Below are 17,410 nucleotides of genomic sequence, written 5' to 3' on the forward strand. Positions count from 1 at the left end.
ATTGCAGGACTCCTTTCCTCTGAAGTGGCAGAAATTGGAATACTTGAGGCTACCAGTGCTTTGTGTCTCATCACTGGCAATAAAATAATAATAATAATAATAATAATAATAATACAAATACAGTGTAGGCCATGCGGCAGTGTAGTACACATTATGTAATTACTGCTGTGTTATGCTGTCAATTATTTCTTTTGTTGTTGGAAAGTAAATAATGACGCAATTTATGGTCTATTGCGCGAACTTACAAGTACAACTTGGAGAATGCATTTTCATGAGGTAGTTAAGCATGTGTGATGTATGTGTCTTAGTTTTACTCTTGCAGATGCTTGGTGCACGTGTGTAGGAGATGGACTATTTGGGGAAGACGTTTTTCATGCATTTGTTTCACAAACTGAAACCCCCACCTCACTTGTGTCGCACGTTAATGTCAGTATTCGAAAAAAATGTAATTATTGGCAACTTGTGTAATCAGTTTTATAGTCTTACGAAACATTATTAATAGTAATGATTTTTTTAATAATAATCAAGTTTCATAACCGAAATAAAATTGAACCCTTTTATTTTTACCCCCTCTCCGAAAACCACAGTTTACACTTCATGCAGTACTTAGCCCCAGATTGGGAACCACTGTTCTAATGACATGTCCACAAGTCTTCATGTCTTCATCGCTGATGCATTGGAACAAAAACACATTCGCAAAAAGTAATAGAAAGAACGCACGTACGTACGGATGTTGTCATGTCCACACTTGCCAAATTGTTGTAGCACCTTGCTATGCGTCCATTTATTTGCACGGCAGTTAGTGCTGCGTTTATTGTGATGAAACGCAACGATCGGTAAAACAGTATCTAAATAACAGAGGTACAAGAAACAGTGTCAGCGACGTTTTGTTTGCGTATTTCAGAAGATCGCAAAGAGATTTAAGATTTTCCTGCTTGGGAAACTGCAGTGATAAGGCCGGCAATAACATTTCGTTAGATAGTAACCGGCGACTTATACACCAGTTTGAGCCATTTGTTTTACGTTCCAAAGCAGGGCATTTCAGTGATTATTCCTGACACTCAGAGATACTTAAAGGAGGTTCTTAGTCGCTCTGAAAAGGTTAATTGACTTTAAATATGTCATTTGTACTTTGTATTCTAAAAACCCTTAAGGGCTATATGGAATGTAGTGAAACGAGACAGAACAACCAGTCACAGAACAGCATAACATCACTGAACTGAATGGCTTTAAATGATGAGTCACAGGTAGCAAGTATATTTAATAATCATTACTTAAATATAGCGGAAAGTGTAGGGACAAATAATTCAAGAAAAAAATCGCACCAGTATGTTGAAAAAAAAAGTAGCTCATAAAATTGTCATATGAATGTATCACTGTTTCCTCCTTCTACATTAAGAAAATTATACATCCTCTTAAAACATAAAAGCTCATCTGGTTTTCATGCCGTTTCTAACAGCATACTAAAGATTTATCCCATGTGGTACGCCCAGTCATATCTGAAATATGTAATGCATAACTAACATATTCTAGAATACATCACCTTCAGTGCAATAATACAATACAATAATATTCTCAGTAAACCAAAGTTTGGGTTTCAAAAGAGTTGCTTTACTGAGATGCCATTGACATGTTCACTCACCAAATTTTGCAAGCCTTAAATAATAAAATAGCGCCATTTGGGATATTCTGCGACTTTTCGAAGGCATTTGATTGTGGGAGTCACAGTAGGTGTCCATACTGATGAGGATGTAAACTGGAAAAAGTACGTTTTGGAACTCCTAAAACAACTTAGTTAAGGTACATTTGCACTTAGTATCATTGACTATATTGGGGAGAGGCAAGTCAGTATGTTGACATATTTTGCATCTTATCGTTTAATAATGTCATATGGAATAATGGGCTACCAGTAACTCATCTTTAAGAAAGACAGTCTTCATAGCTCAAAAACTGCTGTATGATCTCGTGCTCACCCACGACCATATGTAGACATCTGTTTGAATTGGACGTTCTGGCTACTGCTTCACAGTATATTTATTCCCTCATGATGCATGTTGTAAATAATCCTTTGCAGTTCAAGAGGATCTATGATCTACAATACCGGATGGAAAAAACGACATTCATTGCTCCACATTAAGGCTGTCTTTAGCACCAAAAGGAGTGGACAATGCTGCAACTAAAATTTTCGATAACTTATCCTTATGAAACTGAAAAAGGTGTCCTTGACAACTCCTATGCCGTTGAAGAATTTCTGTTGCTGTAACGTGTGAAAGGTGGTGGGTAGGGATTACTTACTGACGTATGTGTACATGTAAATAAGAATAAATAAATAATAAAAAACTAATAAATTTCAGCATGTGGTCATGTTTACAAATTAATTTGCGACGTGAATGTAAAATGACTCGTTCCACATCGTTACAATTTATCGTGCAAATGATCCATGAACTGTCTAACTGCCTACACAAGTTTAATCAAAGGAGATTATACAGGGTGTTACAAAAAGGTACGGCCAAACTTTCACGAAGCATTCCTCACACACAAAGAAAATGTTATGTGGACATGTGTCCGGAAACGCCTATTTTCCATGTTGGAGCTCATTTTATTACTTCTCTTCAAATCACATTAATCATGGAATGGAAACACACAGCAACAGAACGTACCAGCGTGACTTCAAACACTTTGTTACAGGAGATGTTCAAAATGTCCTCCGTTAGCGAGGATACATGCATCCACCCTCCGTCGCATGGAATACCTGATGCGCTGATGCAGCCCTGGAGAATTGCGTATTCTATCACAGCCGTCCACAATACGAGCACGAAGAGTCTCTACATTTGGTACCGGGGTTGCGTAGACAAGAGCTTTCAAATGCCCCCATAAATGAAAGTCAAGAGGGTTGAGGTCAGGAGAGCGTGGAGGCCACGGAATTGGTCCGCCTCAACGAATCCATCGGTCACCGAATCTGTTGTTGAGAAGCGTACGAACACTTCGACTGAAATGTGCAGGAGCTCCATCGCGCATGAACCACATGTTGTCGTACTTGTAAAGGCACATGTTCTAGCAGCACAGGTAGAGTATCCCGTATGAAATCATGATAACGTCCTCCATTGAGCGTAGGTGGACGAAACTAAAATAAGCTCTAACATGGAAATTAAGCGTTTCCGGACACATGTCCACATAACATCTTTTCTTTATTTGTGTGTGAGGAATGTTTCCTCAAAGTTTGGCCGTACCTTTTTGTAACACCCTGTATATAGATTAACACACTCACTCGACAAATACCGTAATGCCGTAGGCACCAGCATCCAATAGAACGGAGATTGTGTTTTCCAGTTTTGTCTCTTTTTGCATTATCAGTGTCATTCATTTCAGTTTCTAGTTGTTTGTTGAGGAGCTCCACCTATCCCAGATTTTTGTTGTCCCGATGTCAAGTTCCTCAGTTGTTGTGTTATTAGGTCTCCATGAAAATGGAAAAAACATGAAAATTCGTCCACAGTTTTCATATGCACTTTTCATACATTTGGAGACTGCTGTTTCTCTGTTTTCCTACTTCGAGACTTACATTATTCTGATTAGTGATATGATCGGAGACTTTTGTTCTAATACTTAGCGCTCAGGGCATCAAATCTCAACTGTTTGCTTAAATAATCTTAGAAGCGGCATTCCACATGATCTCTCTTTGTCTATAACCATCTGTAAATTTCAGCATGCTTTCTTTGAAGTCAACAGATATTACTGCACATAAATCGCCTTAAGGAATAACCTCAACACACTACACAACGAATCCCACGTGGGCCACAGCTGCCTGTCGTCTGCTAAACAGTGCAAGAGATTCCCAACAATTCCGGGAAACAATGACCTTTGACGCACGACTACATTTAGAGGAAATTACGCATGCAAAATTGCGCATGCATTGTTGGAAATGCAAGCGCATGCGCAAAATTGAAAATAAAAAGGTATCGTGTGTGGACGCATCGTTTGGAGAGGTGCACTTCAAGGGTCAGCTGCTGTTGCGTGCCGATGTTGATAACATCTCGCATGATTAACAAAGGGAACCTAATACGACGAATCGTGAGGCAGTTGTCGGTGGCCAGCCAGAATGCTCGTTCATAAAAATCGCCGAATAGGGGCGAAGGTTTCAAAGGACATGGCACGCGAGTTGAGGTGGCGATCATTAAAACAAAAGCGTTTTCGTTTGCGTCGAGATCTTTTCACGAAACGTCAATCACCAACGTTCTACTCCGAATAAGAAAATATTCTGTTGACGTCCATATACGTGGGGAGAAGTGATCATTACAATAAAATGAAACAAAGCTCGCGTGGAAATTTTAAGTATTCGTTATTTTCGCACGCTATTACAGAGTGGAACGGTAGAGAAATGAAACGAAAGTGATTCGATGCGCCCTCTGCCATGCACTAAGTGTGAACTGCAGAGTAGTTATGTTGATGCAAATGGTTCGTAAAAAAAGTTAACTTGTATTTAATTCAGTTCAGGTTAGAAGGTAGTCACACTGGCGGAACTTTGAGCAAAATCGGAACGTATATCTCGGGCCAAGCTACACATCAATCTATTACCGCAATCGTACTTTCAGAATGAGATTCGTTGGCTTTCCTAACTCACAAGCAAATAGTCATATTCCAACATAACCTAGGCCTTGGGCCTCGCTACAGATCTAGTTTTTATTCTTTCGAGAAATAAATGCAAAAATCAGTTACCAATGTTGAAATTCATAACAATCAGATCAGTAAAAGTTACTCTGGCGGTCTTTATATCAAAAACAAATATTATCCATTCGTATCTTGCGCTGAAAGAAATCATTAGAGTAAGTGAATCTCAGTGGCCACTATAACCATCACTCTACTGATTGCAACCATCGTCAAAGAACTACCAACACCAAGACAGTGCAAGAGCCATGGACACCATAAGTGCACTTTAACCGAGGGCTGCAACAAAGGGATGGAATTGGACTCCGATGTGATTGATGGCGAGGCGGGTGTACAAGTAACGTCGAAAACTAATGGAACAGTCAGTTTCTCACATTGTACCTATATCGCGAGTGAAGTTACTATCAACAATGATGATTTGGGGCTAGGAATAGTGTGCATTTACAACTTCCCACTTGAAGTAAAACATGAATATGTCAGACAGTCTGTGGTTTAATGCGGTACGATATATTAAATGCAAGGCGAGAAATGGATGACTAACAAGCACTTTAATGTTTATAACTGAGTTAGGAATGTAAGAATAGGAAAAATATATGCCATCCTACACAAATATATTCGTAAAAGATCTCAGAGTCGTAGTTTTGACAGACATCCCACACCATGCGTCACTTGTAGTGCATCCGACCATCCATAAGTCAAACCACGTCTCTTCACCAACAATGAAAAGGTAAATTTAGAGTCTAACACTATATCTGTGTGTATGGTACCATCAGGGGCGCCGACTTATAAAAAATATTGGGATGTGGTTGGGGGTGGGGTGGGGGGGGGGGGGTAGCCCGTACTGGGGATCTTGCCCCGGGAAATTTTCTAAATTTTGGTTGAAAAATAGTGAGTTTTAAGTTTTTTAAGCATTTTAGTCTTATGATCAACATTAGAACCCCAAAAACTGGACTCTCGATAACTCGACACTCCGGGAAACTCGAAAAGCCTGAAACATTTTTTTGCTTTGAAAAAAGAAACAAAACATGAACAGTTACGATATTTTCGTAAAAAGCTAATTTAATTTACAGTAGTAATCATGCTTACAGACTATTACAGATCAGTGAATATATAGCTCTGAAAAGACTGAAATTATATTTAAATAAATCCTAAACTATCATTAAAAGAATAATACATCAAATATTGCTGTCGCACAGTAATAGAACTTTGATTAATAAGTGAAATAGCTCATTTAAGCTGACTTTAAATAAGTCTCAGGGTTCATTAAACAAAACTAATATCTCAAAGTTAATGCTTTAATGCAGTATGCCTAATACTTTCAGTCAAAAAGTTTGTAAATTGCGGGTTTTATTTGGGTCTTACGCCCTAAAAATATTTGAGTATTTGAAAATAACTGACACACTATTATAGTAATACAGTACTAAACTAGTACTAATATTTCGAAATTGAAAATTTAACATTATGTATGTATTTAATTCTCTATTTTATAAAGATTTTTAATATTGCTCTCAATGCCATTATTAGCGCTAGTGTGTCTTTAGAAAGTTGCAAATGTCGACCGTCTGACTGGATTACTGAATATGAAATCGTTGATGACTGGTAGGATATCCAGTTCATCCAAAACATCTCGGTGGGCATGAAGAATAGCTAAGTTGTTCAATCGCCTCTGTGCCATTGTTGATCGGAGATATGACTTCAGTTGTCTAAGGGCGCTAAGCGACCTTTCTGATGTTGCTGTCGTGATTGGAACTACTTGAAGAAGCTCAATGCACTTCACTACTTCACATAACATTTCTCCAACTGCAGGCTCTTGTGTAATGTACTTTCTTACATCACACATGTTTTTTAAGACCAGTTGTTTTTATTAGCGTTATCGGCTAACATATTCAAGTGTAAGGACAGTCTCTCAATGTCTAGGTCATTTTTGAAAAACTTAGTTGATTTTTCCAAATTTGTTTCACCTCTGTTTACTAAAAGCAAGTACTCTTGTTCAACTGCAATAACCTGTGTGTGTTCAGTTGAAGCAAACCGCTCAGTTATGCAAAATTGTACCGTTTCACAAACTTCAATGTAAATAGATTTGTAGTATTCCTTTGGGGTTTTGAAAGTGTGCAGTGAGCTGCATTAATTGCTTTCATACATCTTTGGTATACTGCGATTCTGAGGAAGTGAAGGATCATCAACTTGTGAAGGTCTTTCTTTTAAACACAATTCTCAAAAGTGTTCAAAACTATCACGCCTTGCATTCAATATACAAGTCAAGTCCTCATATATTTTTCAAGATCAGCAGCATTTGGATGAGGGCACTGAATTTTTTCACTGACATCCTCTACCAGGTTCACTGCAAGGCAATAAAGACGTAAAAAGAAATAAGTCTTGATCTGTAACATTGACTCAAGGTAGCCTGCACATTTGTAACCTGCCTCTGTTTTGTCCTCTGCAGAAAATGTTTCAAGAAACTCTAGAAGTTCTTCAAAGTTTTTCAATATTCTCAAGATACTAGAAGCTCGCATAGTCCATTGAGTCAGGCAAAGGGGTCGTAGACCAGCTTGGTCTTTGGCGCTCTTGCAGCGTATGCTTCTGAAAAGTCCCATCTTTTGTTGGATTCCCTTACGGTGTTTATTAAGTCCTTGGCTAAAGCCATAATATGGCGGAGACTGTCTACAACTGCCAAGTCTAAACTGTGAGCAGTGCAGTGTACATAACGTGCTTTTGGTTGTATATCCAAAACTAACTTTTTCAGTCCTTTGAACTTCCCTCTCATATTTGAGGCAGCATCATAGAACTGTTCTCTTAAGTTATCCAGTGATAAATCAAGATGAGCAAAAACGTCTTTTAAAATACTAAACAGAGTTTGTAATTCAGTGTTGGGGGTCTCGTATAAGGCAATAAAGTCTTCGTTGCTGATTAAGGAATTATTAACAGAACAAATACAAAATGACACTTGTTCATGAATCAAAGAATCACTTGTTTTGTCACCCACAATAGAAAAAGTTCAGTCTTCTTGATTGAAACCAATACCTTTCTCAACACAGACTTTCCTAGTAGATCAATGCTCTCATTTTGAATATTGTGGGACGTCCACTTATACCCCGAAAGCCATAACCAGTCTTTAAACTCAAGAATGTCATTCTTTTGGAGTTCCAACAATTGAAAAAAATTTGAGTTTACATCTTTGTGCCCTCTAATTGCTAGTCCTTGTCGGCATAGAAATTGCACGGTAGTAAAAATTGTCTCAAGAGGTAAATGGCCTTTCTTCATATCACTATTTAACTGTTCATTCAATTGAGAGGCCACACTTCAGTTTGTGATACAATTGTTTCAGAACACCTTCTTTATGCATTCATGTATTTTCATGAAGACGGAATTTTTCCAAAGCCTTTTTCCAGTTAATAAACCCTATGGAAGTAGATGCACCTTTTTTTTTTCTTGTAGAAAACTGTAATAGATTTTTAGCATTACCTCTTTGCAGGTTTTGCAAAAAACTTTTTCGGTAGATGCTTCATATCCTAGCCATATCTATTTAATCAACCAAGAATTCTGAAATAATCTTCCCCTATCTATTGATGACACAATAATTGTTGGAGGTTGACTTGCAGTATCATCAACTTCCAAGCACGCCTTTTTGGTTACAAATTCATCCACTGCAAACTTAATTCACAATACACTAAGAGACTAAAGAAAAACGAATAAAATACAGTCATATAAAATAGTCCACTAAACACTAAAGTCGGAACACTAAACACGTCTGCAGCATGCACTGAATGAAACTATCCACACTGAATGACTGTGACAGCAGGGTGGGCTTTGACATGCCACTTCTAACACACAGGGAGGTGAGCCAGCCCTGGATCGAATCTGTTTTGGTGATACGGGGTTTGAGAACTCAGTATAGCTCCAGGGAATATGGAAAGGAAGAAAATTAGGTAAACATTCGGTTGATAATGTCATTGGAGACAGAGTACAAAATCAAAAAGGGAAGGATGAGAAAGGAAATCAGCCTTGTCTTTTTATAAGGAGCTGTTCCAGCATTTGCCTTTACAGATATTTAGAGAAATGATGGAAAACATAAATATGGATGATTGAGCATGGATTTCGTCCACTGTCTTTCCAAAATGTGAGTCCAGTGCCTTAATAAGTTCCTTCAGCAATTTAGATAAATTAAGTATAAAGTGCCCACAGGTCATTGTGAATGAGGAACTGTTCCACATAAAAAACAAAAACACAATATATGTTGAGTCTCTCAAAAAGTTATGCAGTATGCTATGTGCAGTATTAGGTGGAGAGCCATTGGAAGGACAACTGGAAGAGAACTACAGGGGCAGGGAGGAAAAATGTATCACCACTAGGAGATAAAGTGCAAAGATGAAGTCGGTTAAGGATTCTACTCCACTTACAGATCCAAACACATGACAAATGGGTGATTAGACTTCATTACTGTGTACTCTGCTTTTCCTGTTTGCTGGCCAGTAAGTACGCAGTGTCTTGTACTCCTGCATAGGTATTGGCAAGTTTATGCACAAGATACTGTTCATGACAACTAAGTCATTCTTTTGATCACTGCATATTTTATGCTCACAAGCACTTTGACTATGACATTTACCATTGTGTGTCTCAATTGCACTGACAGTATTACCGGAACACAAATAATGAGTTCACAACTCAGAATGCAGACTTTAAAATAGCTGTTTAACTGCTCAGTTAGCAAGAATACTGGTGCATAAATCCTGATTATCAGTATGTGTGTTAGTATGCACTTTTCCATTGTGTTATAATGTAAGTTCAAAAGTCACTAACTTTGCCTCTCCATGCTTTGTATGGGAATGCTAAGATGCCACCTCAAAGCTATACTTTCTTATTCCATCCAAGACAACATAGACTTAAGTTCTCCTGATATGCATTTACCAGTCATCTACATTGAAAATTTATGTGCTAGACACCATCTACACAGGACAATGCAAGGCAATGGAGAATCACCTTTTCTAAGATATTCTCAGTTATATGTTGTGGGATCTTCACTCTCCATCCAAACTTCCCAGGTCAAATATTGCATTACCACGCACTGTAGATGTAAACTGCATTGACAAATTACCACAGGTTGATGACATAGTGTAATGACATACCATAGAACAGGGGCATACATACAATAGTTTGTAGGGGGCTGTAGGCTAGACTCAGGGGTGTGGAGTATTTTTAATATTTTGGAAGATGCATGGCAACTTGTACATAGCCATAAAAAGTTACAGTTCCAACCCTGTTAAAAACCTGCATAATACCTATTTTTAAATCATTGTCTTAAAACACACACACACACACACACACACACACACACACACACACACACACACACACACACACACACAGTTTCAGAGACTGATTATTTCAGTTTAGTAACCAGGGTCATACAAGTGTTGCATGGAGTGTCGTATACTAAGCTCTTATCATGACACAAAAGATACCCATCAACAGGATTGAGCTGTTCATGGAACCAGAAACCCCCTGAACAACCAGTCCATCATAGTCCAAAGTGTGTGTTAAGGTGGTTCCTAAGCTGTCATGCAGGATATACTGTCACCTCATGATTTTGAAAAGAAATAGGTCTGCAAACTGTGAACTGTGTTATCTTACAATAAGTAGGTGAAAACATGTTCAAAGATGTTTTGTTTGGTTCTTGGTGGGCATAATAATTTGGGGATGAGCCATTGGAGGCCATTCCTTATATCAAATCATCCAACATTTCTTGGACAACCTTTGAAAGTTCACAGACAGACTTTGAATCCCCCCTTTATATCATCTTATAGCCATATGAAAGACACTTTCTTCTTACTAAATTTCATGTCCTCATGTTCACTGCAGTGGAATTAATAACATTTGATGTTTTAAACTTTAAATGTATTAAAGCTAATACCTGCTCTTGAAGATATGACGCTGCTCAACATTGTAATAAGTGGAGAGCTTTCTGTAAAATTCAGAGGAAAATTCACCAATATGAAGTGACAGTAGTAGATTAATTCATGTGTAGATCACTTTTACAAGGATACTGGACATGTCATGGAATGACAGTTTAAAAACAAGTAGTCTGCTATGCAAAACCTAAATCAGGTTGGAGAGTGGAGCCTTCATCTTCCTGACTAGAAGGCGAGTGTATTCCAAACAGCATGACCTCATTCGGTTTATCCCTAGTACACAATACTGTTTTTCAAAGAAATTATTCAATAATGTAACAATATGGAGCTGCACTATTTGTTCGTTTATCACTACCGAGCACCACACATGATACATAGACACTACATACACACTTATCACACTATTTCATAATGTTTCACTACACACACTATCAGATGACATCAGGCCCATAGTGGCAATGTTTTTTTCCCCATTTTGTGTACCTGTTTCCCATTCACTTGCACTGATACTAGTTAAAAACAAATGGTTGATACAACAGGGTGACCATGAAGTGACACTGAGATGAAGGCTCTGGATTAGTAATTATGAGTAGTGAGCATCACATTCATCCATATTTTTTGTGGATTGTGCAAGTCACTTCAGGTGAGTGCTGGGGCACTGTTGCTTTTTTTTTTTTTTACAATGATCGGGTGCCTGCCTGTTACATGCGAAAGGTGTGCCCCTTGCTTTTTGAAATACCCTGGAGGGCCTTCACTTGTCTTTGGCCTGTGTACTTCCATGACCTGATTTTATCCTTCCCTTCCACTTTTTATATACCAAGCTATTTTACTGATGTTTATTTTAAGTGTCCATCTCTTTCCTTTCAGAAGGATGTTACTGATTTGACATTCCCAGGATGGAGGGACAGACAAACCAGTAGTTTGCTTCCTTAAACACCCCCCCCCCCCCCTCCCCCGATGCAGTCCAATACAAGATGAATTGTAGTCTTATTTCCTGTTTGGTTCAGCATGCAGTACAATAAGCAGGAAAATTTGACAAATGTGTTGTGGTGTGTCCACAGCGGTGAAATTTGGGCGCATGTCGAAGAAGCAGCGCGAGAAGGTGGAGGACGAGGTGCGCTTCCACCGCGCGCAGCTGCGTGCGCAGACGGAGACGGCACCAGACAGCTCTGTCTTTGACCAGCAGACGCCTTCCTCTTCCGACCAGCTGCAGTCTGCCTACAATGGCAGGTGAGGCAAGCCACTTTGTTCTCCACTCTCCCTTTCTTACTGTTGCTGCAGTGATCACATTCTTTGGTAGCTCTTTGTCCATTATTACTCCTGCCGTGCTTTTCCAAGAACCTTCTTACTTTTTTTCTTTTTTTATTTTAAAAAAAGAACCCTTCCTGACTAGTGGCCACATCATGTTGTACATCAATTTGGTTTACTAACATGATTATCCATCTAACGAGATCTTGAGCCACCTCTTGTGTCTAAAACAATGTTAATCTTCCTGGGAATTGATATGTATAAACTGTGTCTGGTAATTGGTGGGATTTTATAGCATTTCTAGTATGCAGAATCTGAGCTATCAGAGATAATAGGGGAAGATCACTGGCCAAGAATTGTTTCCCACTTTGCAGGCCGATTGGAAAGCCATGACAGGTCCCAGAGTAAGTTTAATGGAGGCTTTTATTGTGCTTCATGGCCAACTTCACAACAAGATGTTGAAGAAGGCAATGAAGGGAGAGCGCTCAAAGTGATAATTGTAATAATCCTATGTGTTATCCTCTCTTGTGGCTTTCTCACAAAGAAGTTGATACATTTTGTCATAAATTGAAACTTTATAAATTAAACTTTCATTTTATACATTCACGCAATTTTCAAAATGTTTATAATAAACACCAGACGGGCATCTTGCAGTAGTCCAGCCCCCCTCCCCCCTCACCCCCAAATCAGTGTTCACCAGTATGAACTGTAAGACACACCATAGTCTACAAGATGATAATACAAATCATTGCAGATCCCTCTACATGCTTTGCAATTGGGAGAACAGAGCTGGATTATAAATTTCCTATGATATTTTGCATGTGTAAACATCCCCTATAGCAGGAGACATTTTAAAAGTAGACTTGTTGGACAATGGTGTTGTCAATAGTCCATATTTTGTGCTGTCTGCAGAATGGAAATCTTTCTTTTGCATTTGCTTGGTCTATAAGAGGTCAATAGCGCCTCAAGTGTGAAGTTTCTTAATGCTATTCTCAAAGAACTCTTTCTATTGTCTCTGTATTATTTAGATCTTTTTTAATCTCAATCTTATATTTATGAGATTTGACTGCTTATTAGAAGTGACAATTTGCTTTAATGACCTCCAGTCCATACCATTACAATTTCCCTTCCATTATTGCATTCAGAACAATTTTCCCATGAATTATGTGTGCTGTAATGACACTAACTCATGACAGTAACTATAGATAACATTAAACATTAGTAGATTTGCAGCTGTTCTGAAATATGCACAACCTAAGCAGGCACTTACACTTTGCCTTCCTTGGCAGTCTTTCAGTTCTGAAAGAACCAGTTGAGGTAATGTACACAAATAACTTGAGTCTTGCTAAATGAAAACAAAACCCAGACACTTTACTTTAGCCTCAGAGAGATTCCTAACTACCAGGAATTAGAAACTGTTAATTTTTTAGGTGTTACTATTGACAATAAATTGACATGGGAACCACACATTAAAAATATATTGGCTAGGCTTTCAAGAGTTATTTATCTAATTAGAAATTTAAAAAGACATGTTCCCAATGACTATGTGAGATCAGCATATTTTGCCTTCTTCCAAAGCATCATCTCTTATGGAATTTTACTGTGGGGTAGTAGCTGTCATGTAAATGACATTTTACTTTTACAGAAGAAAGTAATAAGAATAATAACGGATTCTGATAAAACAGAACATTGTAAACCTCTGTTTATTAAATTGCAGTGTCTTACAGTAGTAAACTTATTCATCTACAATGTTTTAATGTACATTAGAAACAATGTGTCTAATTTTATGTTGAGAAGTGATATTCATAGCCATAATACTAGAAACAGAACATCTGTAGACGTACCATATCATAGATTATCAAAATCGCATAACTCTTACCTAGTTCTTGGACTAAGGATGTTGAATAGACTAAGTGCTGACTTTAAAGAACTGCCTGTAAATATCTTTAAAGCTAAATTATACAAGCTACTAGTGAACAATCCATTTTACTCCATTGATGAATTCTTTGAAGATGAAAATACTGTATTCTAACGTGTACCTATTTTATGTAAACCAAAACTTCGATATAGTAGTTTATGTAGAAATATATGCTCTTGACTTTGTCTATTGCTGTAATCAGCTGAACGACAATAAAATTATTATTATTATTATTATTATTATTATTATTATTATTATTATTATTATTATTATTATTATTATTATTATTATTATTATAGTGGGTCTCAAACTATCTTATATATATATATAGTTAATAATAGAAATCGTAATTAATAGTTGTGTTTAACATACGGAAGTAGTATGCCATAACTACATCTCTCACCTCATTCTGCGCCCCCATATTTTCTCATTCATAATGATATTCATGTAAAATTATTTGTATCTAGAATGATGACTACATAAAAGAATTGTTCACTTCTGACATACTATCAGAGATCAATTAAAAAGTAATTATGGATGTTTCCATGTATATGAATGAACACTATTGTGAAACTTATCTGATCTATTAAAAAATCTCATTTTGGTAACACAATACAGTATAGCTGTTGTGTATTTTGACAATAAAAATAATCACCAAGTGAAGATACATAACATATACTGTGTTCTTGAAACTTAATTTACATAGAAAAATGTAATTTCATTGCTTCTAGAACAGGAAATAGTACAAGAGTATATCATAAATATTTCCAGTGCTCTTCCAGATCCTATAAAACCTGTTGTTGTATACTTTTTGCAAATTTTTTTTCTCCAAGGAGTAGAAATATTTTTCTGCAAATACAATGATAAGCCAAAACATTATGACCACTGCCTAGTGTGATGCTGGATGCCGCCTGGTGGAATTGTAGGCACATGATGCAGTAACAAATGTATGTAAGCGGAGCAGATGTAGACAGATCACCCTAGAGGGGAAATCTGTTGAGGTAAGTGACTCTGACAAAGGGTATATTATTATTACACAGAGCCTGTGAATGAGAATCTTGAAAATGGCGAAGGTGGTCAAATGTTCATGTGCTGCTGTTGTGTGCATCTGCAGAGAGAGGTAGAAGAACAGTGATACTACCACTAGGCTCTGAATGGTTGGAAGTCCACAACTCTTCATAGAACATGGGGATCAGAAGTTCATCTGCTCTGTGACGTAGGATAGATGAAGACCTGTGGCATCTCTACTGAATGAGCACAATGCTGGTACATGCACAAGTGTTTTGGAGCACACCATTCATCGTACATTGTTGAATGTGGAGCTCTGTAGCAGATCACCCCTATGTGTTCACATGTTGATCCAATTACATAATCAATTATGATTGCAGTGGGCACAGGACCATTGGGATTCAACCATTGATCAATGGAAATATGTTGGCTCATCGGGTGAATCACATTTTTGCTACACTAGGTTGGTGATAGTCTCCACAAATGCTGTCATCAAGGTGAACGGTGGCTTAAAACATGCAGTGTGCTAGGGATTCAGGCTGGTGGGAACAGTATTATGCTATGGGATACATTCTCCTGCACTTGTATCTGTGGTTGTAATCGAAGAGACACTGACTGCTGGGAACCACCTACATCCCTTCATGCTTGATGTCTTCCCCACTGGTAATATCATTTTTCATCAGTATAATTGTCTTTGTCTCAGAGCCAGAACCATGCTATAGTGGTTGGGGGAGCATTATAGTGATTTCACATTGACGTCACTGCGACCAAACTCACCTGATGTAAATCCTATGGAACCCATCTGTGTTGCTACCAGACACCATCACCGTGTTTACAAATCAGTGGCCCATTATTTACATGAATTACATGACATGTGCATAGACAACTAATGTCACATACCTCCACAAGCATACCAACAAACTGTCAGATCCCTGATACACAGAATTAGTGTTGTATTTCATTCCAAAGATGAACAAACAAGCTATGAAGCAGATGGTCATAATGTTTTGGCTCATCAGTGTTTACTATTAAATCTAGTTTCAAAATTTAAACAGATGACCAACAGCAGGTTGTATAAGACTGTAAAACTGTACAATGCTCCTCCAGCACTTATAAAATATGTTGTTTCTGACTTCTTAAAGTTTAGATAGTAGCTTAAATAGAACATTTCTGAATAATTTTCTGTTCCTTAGAGGATTTATTTATTTTTATTATTATTATTTTTCATGTACAAATATTTTGCATATTTTAACATTAAAATCTAAGTCTAGTTAAATTGTATCTGAGGCTTTACATATCCTAGTACTTCATAACCATTCTTGTATGATAATCATGGTAAATACTTGGCATACTTTACAACCTAATGATATACTCATTTCAGATCCATGGAAATCATTATCATATAAAGATTGACTTAGAAACTGAATAAAAGTGCTATGCTGTAAGAATTATAGGTGATAATCATAGGTAATTTCACAACTGACCTCTTTGGATCATCTTATGGAAACTACTTTGTAAATTTAGGAGAACTGTGAATACATTTTGTAGCTTTGATGCACCCTGCAAGTTTTGACCAAGTACCCTTCTGCAATGTCATAACAGGGTGTGCACTACATAAGACTCAAGATACTGACAAGAAAGGCAGAGGTGTTAATGAATGCTGTCCTTATTGATTGAGAGAGTGTACTTTATATATATTTTACTGGGAGATTTTGTTTTGTCAATGGGAGGGAAAGAGCAATTATATCTACTTAACTGATAGGAAAATTTGTGTCATTAAATCAGTCAGCAGATGTACCTACCTTCTTTAACAAACAGTTTTACTACAGAATATATGGCTTATGTCAAAAATTTCTTTTCCAGTTATTCATATAACAATGATCTGAGCAGCTACACACCTGCAGCAAGCTACACCTATACGCCAGCACCAGTACAAGCAATGACATACGATATTAGTGCAGACTATGTTGACAGCACGACCGCATATGATCCTCGCCCAGGCACACAAAGTCTTGAGCTAGCAACTGATAGTGGGATTGTGGCTAGTGTTAGCACAGGTGAGTATTTTCTATTCCAGTTCATCTCTTACCAAAGACTTTTAAGCCAATTGATTAAAATTTGTATTTTAAATTGAAATTGTGGATGACATGGCTCATAACAATAATTCTAGAAAATAAGTTGGTTTTTGCTGAACTACATTTGTTAATGATGTTACTTGTAAGTTTTAAAACTGAAAATAGCAAATTAATGATATTCAGAATTTATGTAATGCTTCTTCAGAGATCTAACACATTAACAGCATGAATCAAAGATTTTGTTTGAATTTATAATGGTAATTTGTGATGCATCTTCAGTTTTGAACTGCCTGCTTTCTTCCTATTGATCATTTTATTTACTGTCTGTCTCTGTGATGTTATCAGGGCTTTATTTTTGTATTAGTGGTAGTTTATGTATTACCAAATGTTTTATTTACTCACAATAATGTAAATCTCACAGAAGAGTTCAGATTTTACATAAATCTTTGCCTGATAGAAGTGTGCCAAATAAACAATAAAAACAGGTAATACAAATACCATCCATTTAATGAAAGGCATAGACAATTGACGTTTAAAGTAGTTTCAATAGTGATGGCAAAATTCGCCTGAAATTGAAGGTACCTATTTTTTAA

General features: G+C 37.3%; 1 protein-coding gene across 1 annotated transcript in view; it reads left to right on the forward strand.

Moving 5' to 3' along the window:
* Positions 1–17,410, forward strand: part of LOC126183730 (probable nuclear hormone receptor HR3) — a 424,291-nt gene that overhangs the window by 357,230 nt on the left and 49,651 nt on the right. Inside the window, exons 3-4 of the mRNA XM_049925936.1 lie at positions 11,630–11,798; positions 16,606–16,799. Of these exons, the coding sequence (XP_049781893.1) occupies positions 11,630–11,798; positions 16,606–16,799 (363 nt within the window). The remainder of the gene's footprint in view (positions 1–11,629; positions 11,799–16,605; positions 16,800–17,410) is intronic.

Source organism: Schistocerca cancellata, chromosome 4, assembly GCF_023864275.1.
Source record: "Schistocerca cancellata isolate TAMUIC-IGC-003103 chromosome 4, iqSchCanc2.1, whole genome shotgun sequence".
NCBI lineage: Eukaryota > Metazoa > Arthropoda > Insecta > Orthoptera > Acrididae > Schistocerca > Schistocerca cancellata.